Source organism: Macrosteles quadrilineatus, unplaced genomic scaffold (genome assembly GCF_028750875.1).
Source record: "Macrosteles quadrilineatus isolate MER2022 unplaced genomic scaffold, UCM_ALF_1.0 Scaffold_2__2_contigs__length_208266976, whole genome shotgun sequence".
In the NCBI taxonomy this organism is placed as follows: domain Eukaryota; kingdom Metazoa; phylum Arthropoda; class Insecta; order Hemiptera; family Cicadellidae; genus Macrosteles; species Macrosteles quadrilineatus.
In genome coordinates, this window is record NW_026542595.1 from 176,252,787 (window position 1) to 176,280,551 (window position 27,765).

General features: G+C 33.0%; 1 protein-coding gene across 3 annotated transcripts; it reads left to right on the top strand.

The window, feature by feature from the left end:
* Positions 1-195: 195 nt before the first annotated feature.
* On the top strand, positions 196-27,718 carry LOC128986474 (gamma-glutamyl hydrolase A-like). 3 transcript variants are annotated; one of them, XM_054406871.1, is made up of 6 exons: positions 202-322; positions 18,725-18,895; positions 23,736-23,941; positions 25,429-25,540; positions 26,442-26,671; positions 26,939-27,717. In XM_054406871.1, the coding sequence occupies exons 3-6, from the start codon at positions 23,736-23,738 to the stop codon at positions 27,309-27,311; spliced, it is 921 nt and encodes a 306-aa protein (XP_054262846.1). In that variant the 5' UTR covers positions 202-322; positions 18,725-18,895; the 3' UTR covers positions 27,312-27,717. The 3 variants fall into 3 exon arrangements, with proteins under 3 accessions (XP_054262845.1, XP_054262846.1, XP_054262844.1); XM_054406870.1 differs by lacking the exon at positions 18,725-18,895 and having other exon boundaries at positions 196-322; XM_054406869.1 differs by lacking the exons at positions 202-322; positions 18,725-18,895 and adding an exon at positions 2,324-2,412 and having other exon boundaries at positions 26,939-27,718.
* The last annotated feature ends 47 nt before the right edge of the window (positions 27,719-27,765 follow it).

Sequence of the window (27,765 nt, forward strand, 5' to 3'; positions counted from 1 at the left end):
CCGCTCCGCTTTTAGGAAAACAGTAACATTAAATTGCCTAAGACAAGTGGAGTCCGCTCTCCGCGTTCCTCTCTCCGCTCGCCGATTCTGCGCCTAGGAAAACCCGGCTTTACCCAATCGGTGGCCTGAATTAATTCAGTCATGTGACTTTGTTTTGTTGTCATTTTGGCTCTGTCGTCTGACTACTGTACCACATGAGGAGTGTAGTCTGTAGTCATTGTGATTTGTGAAGGATCCCTGCTCAGGATGACAGTTTTGTAGTTTAGAAGGGCATTCTTGCTCTTAAAGTACCAATCAATTAATTTGAAAGATGTTAACATAAGTAAGTTTCTCACTTTTCATTTTAACATTAGTCCAGAGAACGTAATGACCTTTACTTCTGTATGGCAATTCTTTTACTGTAAAATTAAAACAATTCATGAAACGTTTTTTATAATTTTATAGCATTTCCAGTAAGTACCACTTTAAAAAACATAACATATTAAGGTTACAAGCCATATTATTAGGTCTATTATCTTAATATTTTGTTGTATTGTTTAAAACCAAACTGATTAGTGTTATGCCATCCTAGTGTAAATACTGTCTTTCCAAAACCAACTTTATCCATAGTTTTATCCATAGTCAGAGCAAAATTAACTTTATCCAATTTGTGTCAGGGCAAAACTTACTTTATCCACATTTACAACTTATTTTTCTCAAAAACTACAGATAATAGGACGAGAAGGCATGCAATAATACACAAAGACTCATATATTTTACTTCAGATGAAACAAAACATAATAATTCACTGTCAGGATAATTAATTAAAAGTTTTTTTTTCATTTCCTGAAAATTTTTAAAATAAGGACATTGTGAGTTTTGGAATGGACCGCCTCAAGTCCTGCTATTACGGATGGATGTCTTTATTGAAAATTTGTTGAGCGTAGCTAAGCGAAGCTCTTTGGAATCGGCTTCATTGCAAACTTTCTAATACTATCATTTAATAATGGCTTAACATATTTTAGCCAACCTTAAAAAGGTTGTTTCGACAAATGTTTGGAAGGTTTGAGACGTCAAAATTCCAATTTTTGATAATGCGGCCTTAACTCAAAGTTTTCAAATTTTAACATTGGCCTGGTTATATATTATGAATAATATTATTAATACTACACCCATTTGGAAACTACCACTGATACAGTACAGAATTTAACAGATTTTATTATTATAATCTAAATTATCTAGTGTACATGTTGCTCGAATTCGAGCAATTACAAAGTATTACAGGAGTTATTTCAGATTGAATAACAGTCATATTTACAATGACTTTAAAAGAGTCAACTCAAATATTACCGTTGTGTAACTCAGACCCTGTTTATCTTCGTTATTGATAAACCTAAAGCATTTCGGACGGTTCTCTCCTTCTCAAAATGCCTCGCTGTACAGGCAACACAGGTCATTAATAGAGGGCCAATTGAGAACGAAAAGTCGTTTTGGGGTAGTGTAAGGGCGCATTTGTAACCAAATAGTTGAAGTTGTCCAGGTTCAGGTTCAGACTGTGATGAGTTAAGCCTATTACGCGCCACTGTTCTGTAGCTGCGGTCGTTATCACGATTGCGCCTCCTGTCTATGTTTCGTTGTCGTTGCGTCGGAGACATTTAAAAGAAATAAACAACAAATAATAAACAAATTATAGCTACACAAAACAACGATAAATGCACAAATTTAAGTTACAATCATGCTAACACAATCCATCATAGCGACACAAAACAACGATAAATACACAAATTTAAGATACAACTATACTAACACGATCCGTCTTGGGGGTTATGTTTACACAAACTCAAATAGTAAATATATGTACTCAATGTGTTTCATTGAATTGAAAAGTAAATAACAGCAATAAAATTATACAGCTGATCAAAATGTAAACAATTATGTTCTTCATAAGGATAACATGGGAACTTTCAAAGCCACTGGGGCAGAGCCCAAGGGACTTTTTCAAAAATGTAAGGTCAGTTTGCAAATCTACGCAACACGCTCTTTCCAATGAGACGTCAATGGATAAAATCGGTTAAGAAATGGCGGAGGAGTTCAACCGACAAACTTTCGTGTAGCGTATTAATTATATAGATTAGGGTAGAACAATAATCTTATGTGATTGGGAAATATTAGTGCTTAGTGGACACTTATTGATTGATTTCTACTATAAAATTAATTTGTTGTTCAATTAGAACTAGAGCTATTAAGGATAGCTTGGTCCAGATGCCTAGGTTTAACTATAAGTGTCACAGTATCAGTATTAAGCAGCTTTCCCTTGTACATTGATAAATAGATGGGATTTGGACTTTGATTTAGTGACGATTTAGATAACATCATTGAAGTGGTAAACTGTCTCTACTACAGGTTGTTACCATCATGGTTCTGAGAAATATGGTAAGTCATTTCTTAAATTAATTCAATATTACTTCTGTGTCCTTTAGCATGTCTCTTTACAATATGTTTATGTTTATTTTACATAATATACAGCATGAACAAAATACACACTTTTAAAATACATAAAACATTATAAAATATACTCTAAGATTAAAATAAAAAGCACAATTCTGCATTACTCAATTGATTTATAAGAAAATCAGCAGACATAGGCAAGTGTGCTGCATGTGCGTCTGCTGGGTTGCTATTACCAATTTTAAAAATCTAATCCTATTGAGTTATCTATATATTAAGGCAAGCATGTTTCTTTAAAACCTTTCTTCTCAGCTCATGGGCATCGTAGGGAAAATCTATGCATACTGTTAGAAAGATATTTTCCTGTAGGTTTAAAGAATCCCTTTATAAATTGAAATATGCTCAAAAATAAGCGCAAAAAATGAATTAAACATTTTACAAATTTAACATTGGTCTTATGGGTTGTCATGTCAGTGACGAAATAACAACGAAATATAAACAGAAAATCAAAACAAATGGAAGAAATTCCAATCACATGTCTTATTTACAGCATGGGGGGGAAATACAAAAGTCTGAACAATATAGATATTTTTGGTCGAGCTTTCGACCAAAGAACGACCTCTAGTGAAAATTAAAGTTAACTGTTGCTAAAAAAAAGTTTAGGAAAAATATTCATATATTGAAATTTTTACTTTTTATCAAAACTGTATTTTGTTCAATTTGCTTATTAGGCCTATCTATAAAAGAGGAACTATGTATGTATGTGTGTATATATATATGTATATACGTTATGGACTCCGAAACCACTCAACAGATTGTAATGAAACTTTCAGGCATTATTAAGCATCTTTCAAGGATGGTTCAAGCACTGAAGTTTGGTGCAGATCCGTCAAAAGGGCTCTGCCCTAGAGGGTTTTAAGTGGGCCAATGTCAGACTTTTTGATCTACAATGTTTACAAATAAATATACTTTAAAAGCAGATGTTTACTTTCACCAACTGTTTTGCAGGTTTGAATAATCACAACATTCTGTATTAGCATTAGTCATGATTTGAAATAGTGCCACAGTGTTTCTACAGAGTGCAGCGAAGAAAACTATTTTACTTTTGAATTAGTCCAAATGTATTAAACAACGTTTAAATTCTCCAATGTTAAATATTAAAAACATAAAAACCATTATCAAAGTAATATAAACAATAAAAGGGATGACAATGCCTTAATATTTTTATCTTTCATTCTATACCCACATAATCTAACATAAATTATTAAGTGAATAAAATCGTGCGTGCTATCTCGGGTAGGTATTCAAATGCCTCGCAATTTGTCATCACCCCACCACATTAGTGTCATTACAAGAAGGAACTCCAATTATACTAATGCGAAACTTAAATCCTCTTAAGCTGTACATCTACCAGACTAACGATTTAAAAAATGATGTCAAAATTGATTAGAGCAAAAATTATCAGTGGTAGGTTTAAGGGAGAAAGAGTATTAATCATAAGAATACTGATGATTTCATCCGAATCACCCTCTGAATTTAAGCAACTACAATTTCCTTAGTGTCTTGCTTTTGCAATCACCATTATAAGGCACTAGGGCAATCCCTGACTATTCGGTTTAAATGAAGAAAAAACATGCTTTTCACACAGACAGATGTATTTTGTTAGCGCAGCAACACGCGCCGGGTAACTGCTAGTATCCTTATATATAATACGTGAAGGCGATTTCTAGAAAACACTACTCCTCCGTTAATAATGGACGGATTTTTACAAACGACGTGTCAAATTAAAGTATTTTTTGTGTAGACGCCCCCTTTCACCAATTCATGTAGTAAAAATCCTCGGGCTTTGCCCCACAGGCCATCAAAGTTGGAGTTTCTCCCATAAGATTAACATGGGGGAATCTAAATATTTGATTGGAAACTTTGTCCCCACTAATTTGAGAGAACGGTTGGACGTAGAAACTTGGTAGAGGTGTCTAAAGAAAGGTCTTGGTCTGTAGATGAGTTATCAAAAGAAAAACTAAGCAAAATCCCTTAGGACTCTGCCCCAGAAGCCTTAAAAGATCCCTCCACAGAGTTGTTTACATTTTGGCCATTAGAATAATACTTTTTAATGAAACAGCTGTTCATTTTTAAATTGTATTTCAAACAACACATATTTATTGGGAGTTGAATTCTACCAAATAAGTATTTGCAATGTTATTTTCTGATTTTAAAATTGATTTTCTTCTTTATCATGCCATGTTTTGCAATATAACGTTCCATTACGAAATCAGTGGAAAATCCTTTTATCACAGCAATTCTTAAATTATTTCTTATTGAACTACCTATCTTATATCTATTGTACGGGTTGGTGTGTGCCTTTTTCGCCACTTTTGCCTACATTTTATCATATTATTCTACAAAATATCAAATATTTATGTAGAAATATCTGCTCTTATTGTGTCTAATAAAATCCAAACTTAGAAACATTGTCTAAAATGGTACCTATCTTGACAAATTATTTGCACCTGCTTATATTACGGACTTTGGCGCACCGAATTTGTAACATTATTGAAAATAACACGACATTTTGGCTGTAAAATATGGTACAAAGAGAAAATACAGTTTAAGCAGCTACTGTCATGACAGAAAGGTCATATTCCTTTTAAACTAGATCACATAATCCTTTGACTGGGACGGGTGGCGTCGTCCTGTAATCCAGCTACTAGGAGGTCACGAATTGTGGATATTTATAGGAATGCACTGTGGATGCGATACTCCCTGGTGTGGATTAACGTCCGCACGAGTGAGTACTACGACTACCCGCAGTGCTATCCTGATAATTATACCAATTCATAAATACCAATGCAAAAAAATTTGGTTCCAATTCAACTATAAACTGTAGGTCCCTTGGTTGCCATTCGCTGTATGGGCTATTAGTTAACAGCTGTATCCAAGGAAAGTCGGCCTTAGTCACTAACAAGACTTCAAGATCTTGCCACTCATCCTACACTCATCTCCATTCATACTTGGCTTACCTACTATGAATGGTCGCCATAAAAAACGTATTAAAGGATTAAAGTATTTATCAGATACGTTGATTAACAATATGTAAACGTCAATATATACGTAACAGCCATTTTACAGTATTTTTGCTTTTTGGAAATGTTCCATTGCTATGTCATTTGCATTATTTATTGCCAATGAAGCCGCCAAGATCATATGAACTAGGAGGCCCCTAACAGTTCAAGAATAAAAGCCAACTTTACTTCATGTATTCCACTACACCTAACATTCCGTAGGGAGATTATATTGACAACTTTATGTTATTGATAAGGCCGAGACAACTAACTGACATCCCCCATGTCAAGGAATTCCAGCTTTATCAGTAACCCCATAGTCAATTTCTCAAAACTATGCTAGAGGGTTCATTCATGGCACAGAAGTACGATATGAACTGACGCGACGTGACGAAGGAAAATCAAACTTACACTGTAACGGCGTGGTAACGGATATAACTCCCTTTGAAGTTAGAACGTGTCTTCTCAACAAACATATATTTTTTCTCAAACACTGATGAAGTCGCGGAAGTGTTTAACTACAAGATCCACCAATACGATTTAAATACTATTTAAAGATTCTACCAAAGGAAGAGATACCATATAACATTTTAATAATAACTGCGATGACGTACAGGATAGGAAATATTTTAATCATTGAATGAACAACCAAATTTGGCAACTAACGCAATATTGTTATTTTTTTACACTTATTACTCTTTGAACAATGTTAAATGCTCAAAATATGTATATTTCACCTAATTCATCGCAGTTAGATGAATTAACGTAAGCCTTGAAAGTAACCGTCGATTTCGACGGGTTTCCCCTAGTATTAATATAATAAACAAATTGAACAAAATACAGTTTAGATCAGGTGGGGACTGACTCCATAATACCATAAGTTACATAATTTAAAAAAAATGTATGTGACTGATTTCTAAGTAAACCCTCCCATTAACTGTAATATAGGGCTGCAATCATTTTTTTCATTTGAAATTTGTTCATTAAACCTCCACAAATACACTGTAGATTTAGGTACAATGTATAAGAAAAACGTTATTGCTTGTTATGGAGAATGGAGTACAATCACACCATATACATATATACTCCCTTACAGAATTATCATCACTGTAAATCGGCAGAAAAAAACTAAAAGGTGTTTTTCCATCTAATTCTAATTTATATGGAGAGACCATTTCATTAATTTGAACTTTTTATTTATACCAACTATTTATTTTAACCAACTTTTAAACTATTTTACAAAAATACCATTTAACAATTTAATTCAAACTATTGCTTCTCCACTTGGGTTATCAGGCCCGGGTTTAGCCAAGGGTAATAGCGCCCTGAACTGCAAACAGCTTTGGTACGACTCATCTACTGACCCAGCAGATAAAGGGATCCGGGAACTCCTCCTTAAAATGTTTTTCCATTAAAAGAGCTGTGAGTGACAACTCTATTGGAGTTTATTTGAACTCTGTAATTGGAGGTTTAAAAAATAATTGAAAATTGTATGTTTTGAAATAATTTGGTGGGTTTTTAATGTTTAAAATAAAACTATGCGATTGATCGGATTTACATGTTATGCACAAACAAAATTTATACAACTTGTTTTATTTTTATTTTTATTGTTTTAAATTTAGAAAAAAACTTTATTACTAAGCAATCCATAATAAGTATCGGTATTTCTTTTCCGAGTCGGTTCAGCTCTTCTACCAAAACGATTTTCATATGTTGGTCTTATTAAAGGTATGCACACACAGATTTGACATCAAGCATAGGCATTCATTTATCTACTGTATTACTCAACCTGTCAACCAAAAAACATAAACTTGATATTTTTTTTAACACTTACTCAAATTAAAGATGTTTTTCACCATTTCTAATTATATTATCAGACATGTTTTGGTCTACGAACTTTCAGTGAAATAGCAGCTTTCATTTGAGCTAGAGCTATTGATTAAGATCGGATGCACACTGCTGAATCAACAATAATTTTAACTACAGTATTCTAGGACTTGTCTGCAATCAATGATATCATAACCCCATATTTATTTTAGTTATTTTATATGTCTTGGTCCTAAAATAGTCCGCGAAATAAAGGTTCTTTTATTTGAGATATTGATTATTTGAAGTTCAGCTAAGTTCAAGATACACTGTATACTCAATCAGAAAACATATTTTATTACCAATATTGTGAATTTTAATTTGACTTGGACAACACCAGATTTTGCTGCTAGGAGTTTTGTTGATAGTCGTTAAATATTATCATGTCCTTCACCTCTTATTTAGGCTGTAATTTGAATGTAAGGGACATGTCATCTTGTTCATTCAAAATTCATCATTCACTCATCTTCACTTTAAAACAAGCACATTGGGATAAGCCCTTATGGGTAGATTTTAAAACCTTATCTAATTAGGGATTTAAAAAAAATCTTAACATCAAAGATGTCACATGACCTTCAACAGAGGAAAAACACTAGATTTTTTGTCATTACAACATTTGCAGATGATACCACTTTCGGGATCCAGTTTAAATTATGACATTTACAGGCATTAGACTAGGCCTACTTGTGTCACTGGCTACAAATTTGGAAAATTAAATGAAACCAAATCCCTTCAAGTTAAGTTGTGCGACATGAACTTGCCTCGCAGTATCATTGATTTACATGATGCTTGCTTCCACAATGGAATGGTATAAAATACCTTGGTAGGCATAAAAAAAAGACATCTCGACAAACTACCTACATGACATGACACATTTGTTTCAAAAGAGACTTCATTTAGACAAACAAACAAACTAGATAGGTTTGATACAGATAACTTTTGGACAAAAATTTTTTGAAACCCATTAAATTGGCTTAAAATACCTTCTTTGTATGGTCGCCATTTAATAACAAAGTATCAAAGTATTAATGAAATTATTTAAAAAAATTTGAAGGTAGCTGTTAGCCTGTATTATTATTATTATAGGCCTAGCTGGTTTGATCCAGATGCCATTTTTGTCATTGAGCTATTAATTAATAATGCTATCTAACAAAAAGCTCGAAGTTAGATGGCTAACTAGTCCAGGGCTTGAAATTGGCCCTTTCAAAATGTAATAAATGCCATTGGCATAGAAGACACTCAAACAAAAATTGGTAATAAACTTAGCTCACAATACTACATTTATGACAACAAAAGTTAAGTTATGTTGTGTAATTTTTACTAGGGTAAATAATAAATACGTCATTATTAAATTTGCGTCTTCTTTTTCATCAGTTTTTAAAAAGGAAAATTTTGTAAACCATACCTTGTTTTTTATTTTCTACCGGTAAGCTAAATTAACCCAACCAATCCCTAACGCTGCAGCACAATGTAAAAGAGTGGCGTATGGTCCACATTGAAGAGAACCGTTACATAAAATCAATATTTAAATTCAATAGGCTAAAGTTATTTAAATCAAATTAAATATTGTAAGTTGATCCATATTAATAAACTAACAATATATACTAACAAATTAAACTAACTGTTTCATCAGATAATATATCGTAGGTTCTCTGCGGAACTATAATCGGAATATCTTCCTTCTCATGAAACATGTATATAAATTAGACCAAGCAGATAGCCTAAATAATGTAAAAAAGTAAAACACAAACAAATTCTGTAGAATTAATTTTTTATTAGTATCAAAAACAATTTGTTGATTAACAGACATTAAGTTACGTTATGCCAACTCTAAAACCTGTTTAGTGCTGTAACTTAGTGCAGCCTATCTACGAAGAAGTAAAATAACTAAATGATATTGGACTTGGATCAATAAGCCTTACGATAGGCCTACAATGTTAAAAATAAACCATTAGCTTAGGAACCTAAAAACCAAGCTAACTTAGCTTACAGTAAGTATGCATATTTAATTACTTTGCTAAATGATTGAAGAAGTTCATAGTAGGGCCTATTCCCAATATAACTTAGGCTAGACCTGGCAGGCTTAGCCAACATAGGCCTGAACAAAATCAAATCATTAACTTAAAAAAAAACACAACACACATTGCATTACTGTACTTAGGCCTATAGGCCTTAACTTAAATCATTCCAGTAAGTTATGGTTTAGTACCAGTAATTATAACCCCTGTACATGTGAGTCTTCATGTTCACATTTTGATTCTTATTTTTTGCAGTGGAATCTTTTCCTTCGTCGTCATTAAACAAGGTAGGATATTTAGCCATACACCCATTTGCTTCCTCCATGAGAGGCACACACTTTTTGAACCTTGACAAATAATCTGGGGTTTCAAAAAAACAAGTTACTGCCTCTCGATATTGAACCCCGCAAGGCCCAAAAACCTTTCTTCCAGATCCAAGACATGGACATTCCCAATTTATGGAACCATCTGGATTGATTCCATGTTCAAATTCTTCATTTGGTATATTTACTGTGCTAGGTTTCTGGATGTCTTCTTTATTAACAAACGTTACACTGTCTTTAGCATTACATTCATTTGGTGGTAGCTTAGCAGGAGATTTACAGCTAACATTACTGTTATTAAACATGTTTGCCCTTTTCCTCAAACTAACTTGGTTATAAAAGATCTTTTTATAGGCAAACCAATATTGCCTAGTTAACTATAGTCTTGTGGAAGATAAAGTTCTTGCCAATAATTTTTACTAAGCTACGGTATACCTGTATAGTTCTTATTTTTGTGGGCTATAACAAATTTACACAATAGGCCTACAAATGTAAAGTAATTTGTGCTTTAACAAACCAACCAACACAAATCAAACGTCCAAACTGAAACTGTAATCTGAATAAAATAAAATTGAGTTTTGTTTTGAGTACAACTGGAGCCGGAGCTGGACCACCGGCAAACCGGAATGTCAATCTTTCAGTTCTACCACCTTGCTAGATTAAACATTTACTAGCATTATGACTTTACTAAGCATTGGTTATATGTATTTACTCTACTACACTAAGCAAAATAAATATGATATCAGCAGCATTTATCGTGGAGTGATTCGTCATAGCGGTCTGAATAATTTGTACTTAACACTACTGAGGTAAGTTTTTTAACCAATTCAATACTAATAATAATATATACGTCCGTGGTGGAAGGAAAAAATACCAAGATACGTCTATAAAACTGTACTTTGCCGAAGACAGTGATTAAATTACTTAGCCTACAGGCTACCGACAACAAATAGCCTACCAAGTGTTATGTTGTAGAGGCAAGAGTAATTAATTGTTGTTACACACTATAAATTATTTTTCTATTTATTCGGCTTGCAATAAAATCAAGTTTAAGCTTAAACTGTTTGATTATTATCATTATCAACATTCTCATGAAATACGGTACCGGTACATTAACATTTAATCGTTTGGTAAATATTGTCCTTTGACTACTAAAACTAAGTATATAAATTTAGCCTATTGTATATTGTAGCCAAGATTGTAGCCGACAGAAATACCGAGGGAATATGTTTAATCTATGATCAGGCCAATATTAATAGCTAAATGTTCAATCTATTGCAAAAGGTAATCCTTAATTACTTGTTATCAGGTAAAAAATACAATTACAAAACGTAAAATAATGTTTTTACATTTTTCTTTCAGGGATCTGTTTAGTCTGGTCTAAGTTTAAAAGCCACAAGCATAGATGAACTATATTTAGCTCATATGGCATCAAGTTTTTTAAATCTATGGTAAAGCTGCGTATAACCATAGAAAACGTACTAGTAGAACGTTTTCTGTGGTATAACTTGGTCCCCAGTTAGGCAGGAAGGTTGTGGATGTGGGTATGTAGCTTGCCTTCAATGGGGGACGCGCCAAGGTCCGCGGCCAACAAGGTCTACGACCACCAACCTGACCTACGATTGGTGGTGCGAAATGTCCGAGCTAAACCAGTTCCGTGACGGGTGAAGGGGATGTAGTCGTGTTTGCTGCCGGTAGACCTTGTTGCCAGTGGCCAACGCATCTGTTAGGCTGGTGCGGTCAGGACAAAGTCTCCTTTACATAACTAATATGCATTTGTTTATTGATACTATCATTATTATAGTATTTAAATGGGATAAGAGTAAGACTTATACAAAAGTAACCCGTGCTATATATTTGTATAGCATTTTTGCCACTAAGATAAATAAATCTGGTTTCTACTTATTTTCTTAAAATAAAAAAAATCCTTTTGTATTTTTTGAATGTTAATTACCCTTTTCGAAACCCTCCTATAGTAGGTGAATAATTTACTTTAAACTTTGTAATGTTAAATAAATATTTTAAAATCAGAACGATAATTAAAACTTTTGGCCAGAAGATATCATAATAAGTTTTATTTTTAAAAAGGCAACTTAAATTTTTAGGGAATGCTATTATTGTATTAATTGTAATAATAGATGAGTGATCGAAGTGAACGAATCTTCTTACTACACTTATATTAACAATTGAGTTATTTGATTTTACAAAAGGAAATCAATGTAAAAGTAAAGCTTGTTATACATAGCCGGCACTTATTGTATATGTATGGCTGAGTACCATACGAAACAACGCCTGCAAAAACTAGTATACCTTTTGCAAACTCCGCCGTATTGTGGGATGATAGGAACGCCCTTTCCATTCATTTATTCAATGGATTGTTAATCTTTGTTGCTTTTAATAATATTTTATTTATGCGCTGCTATGTTGTAGTTTTGTCATTTTTTTTTCAAAATGACATCATATTTTCAATTATTGTATGGTACTAGAGAACCCGTGAGGCTCAATGAGCCGCATAGTATGAAACATAATGCCAAGAAAAACATTAAGCTTAAATTTGAATAGTTTTAGTTACATCTTACAGTTGTTTAAAAACTTATTAGAAACTAATTTTAAATATCTCTATTTGCGTGGTCAAGGCTCACTTACATTACCGGTATTTCTGCTCTCAGTTTTAACTGATGACTTCTAATGAATGCTAAACGATCTGCTTCAATTCGAGGTAACATGCTGCAACAAAGTGTTTCCAGGATCGAGAACTTAAGAAAACCTTATATGCCTTACTTATAACCTGTGTTAAGTAATTTAAGTAGAGTCATTTTATTTCTTTGATTTGAGACATACACCAAAATACTCAAACGAATTTTCTCCGTAGAGAATCCTGAAAAATGGGGTGATATCAATCATTTCATGTGCTACATGTTTCAACACAGAATACAGTACCTAATACAAAAAAATCACACTTATTTTAATAAGGAAATAAATTGAAAGAATAACAAACAAATAAGTACAGCTAAGGTATTTTTAACATTAGGTATATGGAAAGTTCGCTTTAGAAATGAATTACGACCTTAAAGGGCAATTTACGAAATAATGGATAGTTTGGATAGTAATGGAAGTTTGACAGTTTAACAGTTTGCTACAAACACTTGGTTGAAATGAAACATTTACTACAAGTGTACATGTTGCTCGAAATCGAGCAATTTCGATGAAGTAAAGTACGGTAGTTGTTTAAAAACAAATAACTTATTTAAAACCTAATAAAAGTCATAATTTCCGATGAGTTTAAAAGACTCAACTTATAGATCACGTACCTAACAGTTCCATATAATCAACATTTCTTGTAAATATTTTATCATTTTTTAAAAGCTGATCTAGTTTTTTAGATGTATTCTACAAATATTTCCCACTTATAGCCGCATTAGGTTGTCCATGTTGATCTTCGTCAATGATAATGTAGTCTGCATGGTACTACCCATTGTTGCCAGTACGTTAAAAAATTTCTGTATTTTTTTTACAACGATAAAATTTTGTTTACATTACCGGTACTTAAGAACTGCCTGATTTTCTGCATAACCTCTCTATCAAAATTGTATTTGCTTCAATTGGCAATAATTTGGCTAGTTACTGTTATAACGTTTGTTATAAAATTGAGTACACGTATATTCAATTATATACGTGTATACTCAATGGATAAATTTACCTGAAAAAGTGCAGAATTTAAAGGCCTAATATTGTTCAGATGGTTTTTTTGTTTCCCTTAAATGTGAATAATGCAAATCCTTCAATGAAAGTTTTATTAAAGCTTTTGGATGTAGTCATATTATTTTAAAATCTCTCGACTTTTAATAAAACATATATTTAATGTCCTTGCCGTAACAGTTTAATTCAGCCTTAGAGTGTTTTCCTTTGCCAATAATCATAAAGTTAAGTCCGTGTTTCCTAGTAACACTTCGACTAACATCCTTGTTCATTTTTTGTGGGAATACTCATACTGTAGGTGTTCTTCATTATATAGGAGGTAAAATATATCAAATTGCCAAGGCTTTCTCGATTATTTAAATTGTAAATTAAAGTAGTACCATAGATAAAACATACGAAGTCGTGTTTTGTTTACAATTTGTTTCCCGTTATTACAGCCATTTAAAACCTCGTTTAACCAAATAATACGATCTAATCATAAACAATAACTTGTCCCCTAGTTATATAACCAAACAGTAAAGCAGAAATCAAGAAATTAACCCTAAAATAATTGAAACAAAGTTTCATCGACACTGCGCCTTTGTGTCACGTACATGAACTAGACACGAAAAACGTGCTTCAAAATTTACAATGGGATGAGAAGTCTGTAGTACCATAGACTAACCAACACAAGTAAGGGAGTATGTTTTATCTATGGTAGTACATTTATTTTATAAATGAACGAAAGATAAATAACAGCAATTAAATTATACAGCTGATCAAAATGTAAACAATTATGTTCTTCATAAGGAAAACATGGGAACCTTTAAAGCCACTGGGGCAGAGCTTAAGGGACTTTTTCATAAATGTAAGGCCAGTTTGCAAATCTACTCGACACGCTCTTTCCAATGAGACGTCAATGGATAAAATCGGTTAAGAAATGGCGGAGGAGTTCAACCGACAAAGTTTCATGTAGCGTATTAATTATAAAGATTTGAATTTGGGTTGGTGCAAATATTACAATAGAAAAAAGGGAGAGAGCCTGGATGAATTGATATACTAAAAAGAAAACAGCAACAGGGACACTATAACAGTATATCTTCTATAACTTATTTAATACGCAAGCAGGTTTTTTGTGACAATTACTCCTCCGAAACTACTGAACCGATTGGCATGTTTTTGGTATCATTGGAAAGAGCTTAACGTGAAGTTGTGCAGGAAACTTTCTGCTTAGGGAAATAATTAGAGAGCGAGGCCCAGAGGTCCTTGTAAGTTTCGTATTTCTCCATAAGATTAACATGGGAAACAAACACTGTTATGAAATTTCAACCACTGTTGGCAGAAACTAGAAGTGAGAAGAATAACATATGTTAATTGTAAACAGTCAATACGATTGCTAAGAAACTATTGATTTCCTATAGGGAAATTTGCTAAAAAACCAAGTGTTGCACGTGGTAGGGACTTAAACGTGAAATCTGTCCATAAAGCACATTTGTCTGATATAAGGTTTTTGCGTAAAAATTAAGCTCTTAATTAGGACATTGAACTATGATAATTATTATAATTCATTTTTATTTTATCAATATCTATCCACCACCGTCAATGCGTCGATGATATTATTTAGCTACAACTGCAGCGACCCTTGTCGCGGCTGTAGCTACCTGCCGCCGAGAGAAAGCTCGCACCCCAACACAACAGTCTTTGTTTGGGTTTCAAGGAACGTAAACTCTTTGTTCTCTTGCTCGCAAAACTGGACCCTCTGGTCATCGAACCGCCGCGCCGCTCCGCTTCTGCGGTGTTATGCAGCCCACGAGGCTTTGCACCCCCTGTGGCCACACCGTGTTTTGTAGTAGTTGTTTGGTGTTTGAGGGCATTTGTCTCTCAACAGTTATTCTCTATTAATGGAGATGGTACTCAAGAGTACCGATAACGTGCCCGGCATGTCATTCCATTGTGGACCGAATAATTAGGGGTTGTTATTTAAATTAAATGAATTGTTGTTTTTACATATTTTATTTTACCCAATCTGGCTGCTTCCATAATTTATGTTATTTCAATTATACATACACTCACTCACATTTACGTACGGAAAACACTTTAATCTGTCATATTATTCGTTATTATAATATGTCGTATTATTATTATATTAAGAATCTACACGCTGAAGAAACACTCTTTTCCATTTTGAAATTCATAATCTCATATGTAATAATCTATTTATCTTAGGAAGGTGGCTAAGGGATGAATGCGTCCTAAAAATAGCCTACTATTATGGAGGGCCCACCACGAAAAGCAGTTTTCTTTTAATTAAAAAAAGTTTGCTTATTGACACTGGGGACATTGGGTCACTTATTCTTGCCCCATAAGGAAGCCAATGGGCCCCATTTTTAGGTAAATCTTCTTCTAATTAAATAACAAATACTCATCATTCTATTTTCACTCACAATTTAATAACTCTTTATAGGTGTATTTAATCTTTTAACCGTGATTGAAGGGGCATACTGTAAGACATGATAAGTGGGCCTACAACGTATGAAATCACTTTATAATGCAATGTAATCATTTTCGAATTAAATAATGCCAGAGAGGAGATAGGATTATCAAAAAACTAGCTGAAGCCGGCAGACGTTGTCTTGCCTTTGGTTATTTATATAATTTAAGTATCGAGTAATAAAAACCCAAACTAATTCCAGAAATATTACAAAAATGTGTACGTTATCTTATATATTAAAACGTAACAGGTTTTTTTATTTCAACCACGATTCTGAATCAACCACTTGACGGATTTTCATCATTTTTGCGTTGAAAGAAAGATAATTTTGGGAACTAGGGAATGTCGAAGCCACAATTTTAGTTTAGGGTTTCAGTTTTTTTTAGTTAAGTTTAAAATTTTAAAAAGTCCAGCAGCCGACGCTAACTCTAGGTTTTGGTATAATACAATTTGCTTAACGTAACAGCTGTAAACAATCAGCGTTTTCGACACAAATTCAGCATTTGGATGAAAATGAAATGACATACGTAGGGTTGACTTTCTATACTATGTGCAATGCTTTAATAATTGATACGTTTATTTATTCGGTTAGAGGACGAGAGATAATTTAAATATACAAAGTAAAATTAAAATAATAGATGTTCTAATTTATTTTTTCAACAGTCTATAAAATCTTTAGTTTGTTTTAGTGCAATATAATTTGTTACAACTAACAGCTGGTTGAATATACAAATATTCTAAGAACCATGAGGTTAGTTTATTTACTCTGTGATTTTGTCATTGATTATAGAAATTAAGTAAGATTCTTTAACCATTGCTTTATACGAATCGAAGCTCACGAGACTTCAAAAGAAAGCTTATGAAAATTGTTTTACCACCCGAATTTTTGAGGACAGGTTGGGAAAGTAACAGCAACCAGAAGTTTTAATTAATCTTGGTAGCTTTTTCTTTACATTAAACTTTGAACTGCTTAAACTATGCTTGAATTAGGAATAGACATATTGATATAACTATATACAATTTTAATGGACTGCTCGATTCCCGTAAGTAGGATGGGCCAACAGCTCGTTTTAAAATAAAACTATTTATTCCCGAAACATACCATTAGTTTACATAGCATGTTTTAAATTATACTTCATCCATATATTTTGTTAGAAAAACAAATCTATGTAAAAGTCATAAAATTTAAAATTCCTGCCGGACCGATTTTGTTACTTAATCGTTGGAAAGCCTAATTCGTGTAGATTTGCAAATAGTTATGAAAGTGTGATTTTATTACTTTTTGAGGGGAAAAAATGAAAATAAACAATAATACATTTAAAACGCCTTTTTCTAAGTTTATATTTGTAGCCAACTTTAGACTGTCTTTCTTTATTGAGTATTTTCAGGAAATACATGATAGTAATTTGTAGGAAATTTTATTCTCTATCAAGAATATCACCGTCCACTTTGGTCGATTTCCTCACCATTTAAAAGTTACTCTATTTTCAAAAACGTTAAGCAACCTCCCAATTTATAGTGATGAGAAAATACTGAATGAAAGATGTTGTTGTTAAACTTTGTACAATTAAATCTACAGTTCTACTGAACCGATTTTATTAATTAATAGGTCATTGGTAAGCCTAATTTGTGTAGATTGGCAAATAATTATGAAAGTTAGATTTTTTAAAGATTGACTAGATGAAACCCGTCAAAGTCGACAGTTACTGTTGAGGTTGCAAGCAAGATCGTTTGACTATAAATCGATGATAAATAACTCTATTTTTTGAACAATTTGTGTTGTTCGTGATTTAGCTGTGTCCTTTAGGTACGTCCGATCTTAATAATCAATAAATCAAATGGAAGCTGGTATTTCACTGATGGTTCTTAGGTCAAAACAAATAGAATAACGTAATTTGAATTGAGTAAAAATATCACAAACTAAATTCCACATCCAAGATATAATCAAATTTATGTTTTCTGATTGAGCGATACAGTATCTTGAAGTTAACTGATTAAAACAGTGCTTTAGGTACGATTATTAAGATCGGAATCTTAATAATTAATAGCTCAAATGAAAGCTGGTATTTCACTAAAGGTTTTTAGACCAAAACATATAGGGTAATTTAGTTAGAGCTGCTGAAATACATCTTTAATTGAAGTAAAAAAAAATAAATTTTTTCGTTGGGTTATACATTAGAAAAAATAATGATTATGTTTGATCACAAATATTTGCTTGCATAACTTTATTTTAAGACCAAAATGAAGAAAATGGGATGGGCAGAAGAGCCAAACGAACTTAAAAAAAAAACTAATTTAACTCCCATAAGAAATGTACAGGGACACATTTTGTGCATAACTCGAAATATACGTAAATAAAAATGAATGCCGATTCTTGATTGCAAATCTGTAGTGCGTCCATACCTTTAGTTTGAGGCCAAAATTATGAAAATCGGTCGAGTAGAAGAGCTAACCCGACTCGGAAAAGAAAACCCAAATATTATTACAGATGGCCATAGGTGGTTTATCAGTATGAATAATCTAATCATACGAAACCTTTTGTGTTAATAATTAAACGGCTAATTGTTATTTGATTGATTTGTCTTTAATTAAATGTTGTCGTTAACAATTTGCATTTGTGTTTAAAGTGAATTATCATTCTAATGTTATGTGCTTAATCTGTACCATTAATATTAGTAAGTAAAGTGGTGTATGGATTTCCAAACCATTAATAATCATGGAATAGATAAAATTGAATAATTATTTTTCGTAGCCAAGCAAGTGTACGGTAATTTGTACAGTTACTACTTTACAGAAAACGGTCTCATTAGTCAGCCCGCAATACAGCAGTGTTTTGGTAAAGTATCCTACATTTTGCAGGCGAAGTTACGAGTGAAGTAGTCTCCAGTTGTCCGCCGCACCGTTTGGTTAGGTCGGCCAAACCAAACTGTGCGACTCAGAGGCAAGTGGGAGGGATTGTTGGTCTCATGCTCCGCCGGCCGCAGACCTTGCGGAAACTAGCGCGGGGGAGATTGACCGCGGTGGACCTAGGTATGACTCCCCTTCAATGCATATTAAGTTACAACAACCTTCCCAAACTGGCTTTGACATTGACAGTACATTGCCTTAATTAATTGTTGCAGGCTGGCATTGCTGTAGCAATATTCTTTTATAGTTTTTTAACATTTTTTTATGTTCCTCTTTTACATCCTATTACGCTAGTTCTAGCCCAGGACTGTTTTACACATTATATACTTCAGGCTAGTCCTAGAGTTGCGGCACTATCATATGGATAAAATCCATTTCATGATTGGTGAAATTTGAACCCGGGACCTCGGACACCAAAGTCCCCAGTACTCTCCTACTGTACTTAGTGTACTTTACTAGACCAGCTTGCTCCTCAACATTGTATATTTTATATTAACAATTTTATATTTTATATATTTTGTATATTTTATACAATTTGTAAATATAAATATACAATTGTATATTTTATATTAACATTTTGTATTAATAACTTATATTAGCCTTAAACTCATTATTTATAGGCATGCACTGTGGATGCGATACTCCCTGGTGTGGATTAACGTCCGCACCAGTGAGTACTACAACTATTCGCAGTACTATCCTGAAAATTAGACCAATTCGTATATACCAAAAGGCAAAAATGTGGTTCGGATTCCACTATAAACTGTAGGTCCATTAGTTGCCATTAGCTGTATGGGCTATTAACAGCTGTGTCGAAAAGTCGGCCTTATCGTTACTGTACTAACAAGACTACAAGATCGCGCCACTCATCCTACACTCATCCTACACTCATCTCCATTCATACTTGGCTTAAAATACCTACGTTGTATGGTCACCATTTCATTGAAAAGTATTAAAGTATTCATTGAAAAGTATTAAGTATTAAGGTTTCCAAACATTCTGGGCTTAATGGTAACGTAATGCCAGATCAGTTGGGCAACAAGTACCTATGTTGATTTCACTTCACAGGACTTGAAACATTTTGTGGCATCTTCAAGAAATTGGAGAATCAAGTTCTTGGTCATATTACCATGAACACGATAAAGGGACGGAATTATTGGTTAGGTCCTAAGATGAAACCACACACAGAATAATGGTCGCTATGATAGGCTATGCATAAAAATTCTGTTTCCAGGGCAAGATCATTGCGAAACATCCGTTCATCGGTTGAAAAAACTAGAATCACTGTAAAAGCTGACTTATTATTTCAATAGTTGACTAAGGGACAGACGATTCCTCGGGCGGGAAGCCCTAATCAATGATATCTGCAAGTTCCAGGGTGGCAGATGTTAGATTTGGGATAAGTCTCTATAGACTCTAGAGTTTTGAGGGATGTGTAAAAAAATCATGTAGCGATGATGATTTTGAATATAAGATATAACATGAACATGCATTCGTGATTCAGTCTCAGTCTTCGTGAGCCAGAAAAACCAGGTTATCTGATCAGGCTATTGTTAATAGTTGTACTGAACAATGTTTTTTGGTCTTGCCAATTTTTATTTTTAGCAAAATATGTATATATATATATCGTCGGTCAATAGACATAGGGGCGTAACTTGAAAATCTGCGATTTTGAGATAAGACTACCACCCCACTAATTTGTATGCGCTCTATTCAATAGACCGACTGGCGCAACTGTATCTCAAGCCGTTCAAAAGTTAGATGAGCATCGTAACTGACATTTTTCCTACATTCCAAGAGACATACAGACGGAACTGCACTTACGACCGTATGTCTCTTAACTTTAAATGTATTTAGCTACTAGGTGCAGAGTCATAAAGGCCTATCAACTTTTAATAATAATGTATTAAGCTTACTAGCTGTTGTACCCGTGCTTTGCAACGGGAAGTGGTAACAAAATAGAAACATTTAATCTTTACACCTTTTGCATATAATAGTTACATATCCGCTAACGCTTTTAGAAACAAAATTCAACTTTTATGGCCTTAATAGAAACGTTTAAGTTGACTTTTAAATCTGGTAAGTAGTGGATACCACCATTTTGGTTTTGATTAAATTTAAATCTTGTGTAGGCATATGAGAAAAACTGACCAAATCTTTGAATAAAACTTTCACAGACGATTTACCTTCATATCTCAAAATTACATATCTTTTTATTTATAATTGACATTTTAAATTTCAATGTTGAAGTTGCAAAAATACTAATTATTAAATTTAAATGGACATTTTTTAAAAATTTCACTTTCCTTCATATTAAATCACAAATCCTTCCATCTTTAGTTTCTTCTTTCTTCACTGACAATAAATCATTACAAGAGGTTCGACCCGCGAATTCACGGGTGTACAGAATCCACCCAACTTTGACTTTATATCTAATTTAGAGGGCCCAAGTTCGAGAAATTGTCATCTGAAAGGATGTTAAAAGCAGCGGAACCTTCATACATTACGTCCAAAGGTGGCCGAGGTGGGTACGGTTGTACCTGAACTCGCCGCTCTCCTTCACGACGTCTTTGAAACTTAAATACTTGTCAATGAAATGGCGACCTGTTAAAGATCAGTGACAACCTCTTGGAACGAACAACTTACATGTTCTGTTAATCTCATATTTATCGTGTTCGAGCACTTTTAATCACTCACTTGTATCAAACAGCTAGAATTGCTTCACTGCCCATTCGCCGCACCTCTTTTAAGAACATAAAAGTAAATAATAAAATAAGTAAACAAAAATTTAAACAAACAAACTACATTTTCAATTGCATTGGCCAGCTGTTGTTCACTAAATTAATCGAATAACGTTAACTTCCAAAACATGCAAGGCGTAGCCCTTTGGAAATCAGCCTGTGGGGCAGAGCACTTAGGGAGTTCGTCCATATCAATACTTTTCAGCAAATCTACACACTCTAAGCTTCATTTTGATATGCCATATGCCTATATTTTTATTTGGTAAATGACCTTAACCGTTTACATAAAATTTGATTGTATCACTTTAATAATATAATAGATTAGCAAAACTAACTCAGCTGTTATAAACTTTAGAAATATTGTTGTGCCTTATCAATACAGTCTTTTGAAATATTAAAGAGACTATAATATAATAATAATGAATGCGTTATTATGCGCCTAATGGTTACGGAGAAAATTCCAAAAAATCCTATATTATAGGATATAGCCCTATCAAGACTATAAAAAATTAAACACATAATTTAGCATTAAAGACAGCAGACAAAACTAATATGATTATCAAAGCGTTGATGACTAAAAAATATAATAGTAAATACAGTAGGCCTATATGTTTCATTGCATATCTGATTCTAATCTACAAAAATATCAACAAACAACTTAATATAAAAACCAGTTCTTTTAATCAGTTCCATCCATTGCCTTTAAATTTTCACACTTAACATTAAGTAAACATAGTTACAGATATTGAATTGATTTTAGAAACAAAAGAACATTGTGTATACTACTGCTAGTTTTATGATATTTTCCTTGGTTTAATTTAATCAGTGGTGTGGCAAAACACAATAATAAATTTATTAAATAAAGTAAATGTGAACTGAAAGCTATGTTAAGATAAAATAAGAGTAGTTTCTATTACCATTTGATAATTAAATATAGTTACACAATTACAACAGATTTTAAAACAAAAAATCAATGACGTGGGCTACAATTTAGTTATTGATGATATTCTTTAGTTTAATTTAAGCATATGTTTAGCAAAACATAATAACTAAATTTACCTAAATATACATATAAAAAACAATGTGATGTGCAAGTTATGTTAAGTTAATCTAACACATGTTAGGCAGCTCGAATTTATTTAAAGTAGCCTCCAAATTCATACAAAATATCTATACATTGTAATTTTCAAACTGTTTCTATGAAAGCATATCAATAGCATTATTTTCATAACTTAAGACGCTTTAAAAAATCCAAAGCAGAGCAATAAAGGTTATAGAATCTTTTTTTATAATCATTGACAGTTTTAGAATAAATAATCCATGATAAAACGTTACCGTAGATTAAAATAAACCTATCTCATAGTTATAGAAAATATTATATTTTACTGTCTGAAATTGTGAAATATGCAATTTAGCAGTTCTTCTTGTTTACATTGAAATATTTCAAAGCCAATGCAAACAAACATTATTAGAGTTCTAATCGCAGTGATGGAAACCAATCAATATTTACTTTTAAAATCCTCACCTCAGAACTTTTAAAGACAAAGGGGCAAAGCCTACAGTCAGTATCGAAATGTGAATAGTCCTATAATGGTCCTTGATAATAGCTATATTTTTGTAAAATTTAAGCCCAGTTGGTTCAGTAGTTTTTGCACCTATTAGTAACACACATACAGACAGACTCCATTAGATTTTTATATATTAGTATAGATTAATTAAGATTGTTCACTGTGTACAAGTGTCTTTCTTATTCATTAAATTTTAACCAATTTAGTGCATAATATGTAATAACAACGTTAATTTTACAAATAAATGAAGACAGTTTATAGCTTTAAAATTATTGAGTGTAACTAGTTATTTGAATTTTCTTTTAGAGACATACAGGCGTATCTACTTTGACTTGATGTAATTAGGAAACTAATAATGAAAACAACATATTAACTAGTGTAAACTGATGCCCATACCCTTTGGTATCATCTGTGAAAATTTCATTGTCCTAGGTGGCTTATATCTACAATTACAACGCCAAAAGTAAGCACATGTTCTGAAACCACCTAAAAAACTGTTCTCCTGAAAAGTTGCCATTTTGCAGTTACGCCCTTATGTCTATTGACCGACGATATATATATAATGTCTTTCAGTTGATGTTTCTATCTCCTGTTCACTCCCAAGTTTAGATTTATTTTTGCTAGTTGGTGTTCTATTTCATAAAATTCTTTCAGATGCTGTTTCTCTCAACTGTTATCCTCCATTTTGGACTTTCTCTTGCCACAGAGCGTCCAATCATTGGGATCGTCACTGAGGAAGTAAGCTCCAAAGCCCAAGTTGATGCTCGTTCCATGATCGCAGCGTCTTATGTGAAAGCAGTGGAACAAGCTGGAGCCAGGGCAGTTCCCATATTTATAAACAAAACAGCTTCTTACTACAGGTATGCTACTCCTCAAGAGTTGAGCATATCAAAAACTATAAATATAAATCAATAAATAAATATAGCAATAAGCTTATGCCGAGATTCCTTTTTACAGAATCAAAATATATTGCTTCATATATTGTTAATTTATGAATCAACTACTTTATCGTAATGCAAACCTCTGAGAATTAAAAGATAACTCAAGGAACAAGTAAACTATAGCCTACTCACTGATTTCTCTAAAGTTTGTTATCCTTATTAGCTTTATAATAATAATTTATAAATAAAAATACTTTTTAAAATGCCACGTTTTTAAACGCACTAATAAGTATAAAATAATTTATAAAATGTTGGGAGGATAAATACTTGTAAGATTTAAAACGCAAATCGTGGGGCGCATGCAATAGTTCATAATAGTTCAATAGGTGAAGTTAATTGTAAATCAGCATGCGCCCCACGTTTTTCGTTTTAAATCTTACAAGTATTTATTCTCCCAACATTTTATAAATTATTTTATACTTATTAGTGCGTTTAAAAACGTGGCATTTTAAAAAGTACTTTATTTATAAATTATTATCTAGTTTTTAGTCTTTAATGTGTAAATATGTTAAATCTATTTTATATAACCTCTTAATGCATAACAAAAACCAAAATCCTTATTATTTGTAATCAGATGTTTTATCTTTACTTTGAAATGATTGTTTTATATTTTTAGAATATCTTGGGAGCAGAACCTGTACCTCTTAACCTCTGCTCTTCTAACTGTCAAATTTAAGTATTTACAGCTGACTTAAATTAATTTATATGTTTACATTCTTTTAAAATGTAAACATGGAAAATTTGGAAGCCAAAGGGGCGTAGCTCAAGGGAAATATGAAAATTAAATGATATATTATTGCATTGTCATCCATTTGTGAGCTATGTTTCAAGTTTCAAGTCTCTAGCTCATCGGGAACTTTGTTTAAAATTGATATCAACATTTGTAGGAAAGCGAGCTAATAAAAACAAGCCCATGGGGCGTAGTCCAAGGGAAATATGAAAATTAAATGATACAATATTGCATTGTCATCCATTTATGAGCTATGTTTCAAATTTCAAGTCTCTAGCTCATCGGGAAGTATACAAATTTGCAAGAAAGCGTTTTAGTAAAAACAAGCCCCTGGGGCGTAGCCCAAGGGAAATATGAAAATTAAATTATATAATATTGCATTGTCTTCCATTTGTGAGCTATGTTTCAAGTTTCAAGTCTCTAGCTCGTCGGGAAGTTAGTATAAAATTGATTTCAAAATTTGTACCGGACAAGAAAGCGAGCTAATAAAAACGTTTTAAAATAGAAGAAGATGAATATTATTATGCATTTTTTGAAAGCTGACGACCTTTCCATACACTAAAAAAGTTGCAGTAACAGCATCACATTATTTTTTCTTTATAACTTAAGATAATTTGCTTGCAAATGACAAAATCAACCAAAATCCAAAAAGGCGACTGATGACCTAATCTTGCAGGCATATCCTTGACGCCATCAACGGTGTGGTCTTGCCTGGGGGAGCAGTGTCTTTCAATAGCTCGGGAGGATATGCAGATGTTGGGAGGATTATCATGGAGTATACTAAAGAGGTAGGTCTTTGTGTTCAAGTAGACAGAAATACTGTAATAATAAAAAATACTGTGTTGTGTAAAATATGCCTAAAATGAGGAATCCATCAAGTTTATACATTTTATGATTGAAATAAATTAGATAGGTATATATCAAGTGTGAACTGTTCATGTAATTTTAGTATAGTACTAGATTAAGCAGAGGGTGCACACTGGAGAAACGCGGTTCAGGAAACTGGTTTCATCAAATTGGTTTCAATCAAGGAAACCATTTCTTTAACAAATGCACACAGAAGAAACGGGATACCATCAGTTTCTTGATATTAATTCGGATGATGATGATGGTGGTGGCTAAAGAAAACTCAAAGAAGGAAGTATTGGGTTCACCCGTTGATTAGGGATGGTCAACACAGTACTTACATTGTAGCTCGTTAATTATGCAGTGATCCTGTAAATTTTTTTGATTTTTTAGAATGCCAAAGCCTCTTTTTGAACGTTTGGTGGAATTACTTAGCCCAATAATAACATAGAAGGACACCAACCGGAGGTTAGCCTCGAGTGCTGAGGAAAAATAATAATACACTGAGGTAAATCAATAAAACCAATAGAAACGTGAAACTGAAGCCTATACGAAATCTGTTTTTTGGATTTCATGTAAACCAGTTGCAAGAAACAAATGAAATTACAGTTCCATGCAATGCAGTGTGCACTGCACTGTGTTAAACTAATCCATCTGTTGCGAGCAACTAAAGTTTCTCGTTTCATGAAATCGGTTTCCTGAAACAGATTTCTCCAGTGTGCACCCTGCCGGTACACAACCCATGCTCATTTTAAATTGGTCTTTTGGGGAATATTTTTTATTAGGTTTTACAATGGATATGGTGTTTTAGAGTACACTGTTTTAGTTTTTCCACTTTTGCAGGTAAACTCAAATGGGGATATCTTTCCAGTTCTTGGGGTGTGTCTCGGATTTGAACTTCTGTTGTATTTGGAAGTAGAGAGTTACAGTATTCTGGTCAACTGTAACTCAAGCAATGTTGCACTTCCGTTGGTGTTCAAGAATAAATATCAGCGAAGTAAACTGTACTATCGAGCACCAACAGAAGTCATTGAGATATTGAGCACTTTACCTGTGACCTACAATCAACACAGGTAAATATAAGATGTGTTATGTAATCCAAGCTTTGAATAAAATTCTAATGGTTTAATCAACTTGTTGTACTTATATGTTAGTGTAAGATTACTTACAGTGTTTGTTAGAGCGAGAGATTTTCTTTGTTCATCAGAGTCAAGTAAATTTTCAATAGAAATTATTTCTAAAAACTATTTGTATAGGTACATATAACTATTTTTTTTTTCAAAAGCTCTAGTGTGGTGAAATTTAGTAAATTTACTAATCCAACTAAATCTGTTTGGTAGGAAATGTGTTACAGAACAACTTCTGGCCCAGCACAATCTTACAGACACCTGGCATGTGTTGACGACAAGTTACGACGTTAACAGGAAGGAGTTCATCTCCAGCATCGAACACCGAGGACTTCCCGTCGCAGGTATACAGTTCCATCCAGAGAAGAACGCATTTGAGTGGAACCCAACCGAGAGAATAGTCCACTCTCATAAGGCTGTTGTAAGTGCTCGCCACTTTTACGACTGGCTTGTCGGAGAGGCTCGGAAAAATAACCATTATTTCAAGAACCCCACAAAAGAGACTGAAGCTCTCATTTACAACTACTCTCCCACTTTTGTGGATAAAGGTGCTGGGTATTTTGAGCAAGTTTATTATTTTCAGTAGTTATGTAAGATAATGGTTAGTATCATAGATAAAACATACTCCTCAAGTTATGTATATGTATGTACTTGAGGAGTATGTTTTATCTATGATAGTATACAATCCAAAGTCAGATTTAAAATACACATTTACTCTGTTTTTTTAAAAGGAAAATAAACTTATTAGTGATTTGTTGTTGTTGTAAAACAAGTACCAGCATTGACATTGTATTGATAGTCAACAGTACCAGGTACTTTGAATGAACTCAGACTCCAAATCAAAATTGTATGATTTTCATCTGCTAAAAAAGTAATGTTAAAATTTTGACAACTTTTATTTATTGATTAAATGGTCATTGGATTAGCTGAATTATTGAAATTCAAAGTGCAATAATAGATAAAATATATGTTGATAAAATAAGTATTGACTGAATTATTACTTCTTTCAAACGCTTCTTTTTTAGCGAATTTCCCTATAG

Bases quoted from the DNA above. Each gene is read 5' to 3' on its own strand.
- LOC128986474 (XM_054406869.1), top strand. The intron at 23,942-25,428 runs GTATGCTACTCC...CTAATCTTGCAG, and splicing joins AAAACAGCTTCTTACTACAG to GCATATCCTTGACGCCATCA. The intron at 26,672-26,938 runs GTAAATATAAGA...TCTGTTTGGTAG, and splicing joins GTGACCTACAATCAACACAG to GAAATGTGTTACAGAACAAC.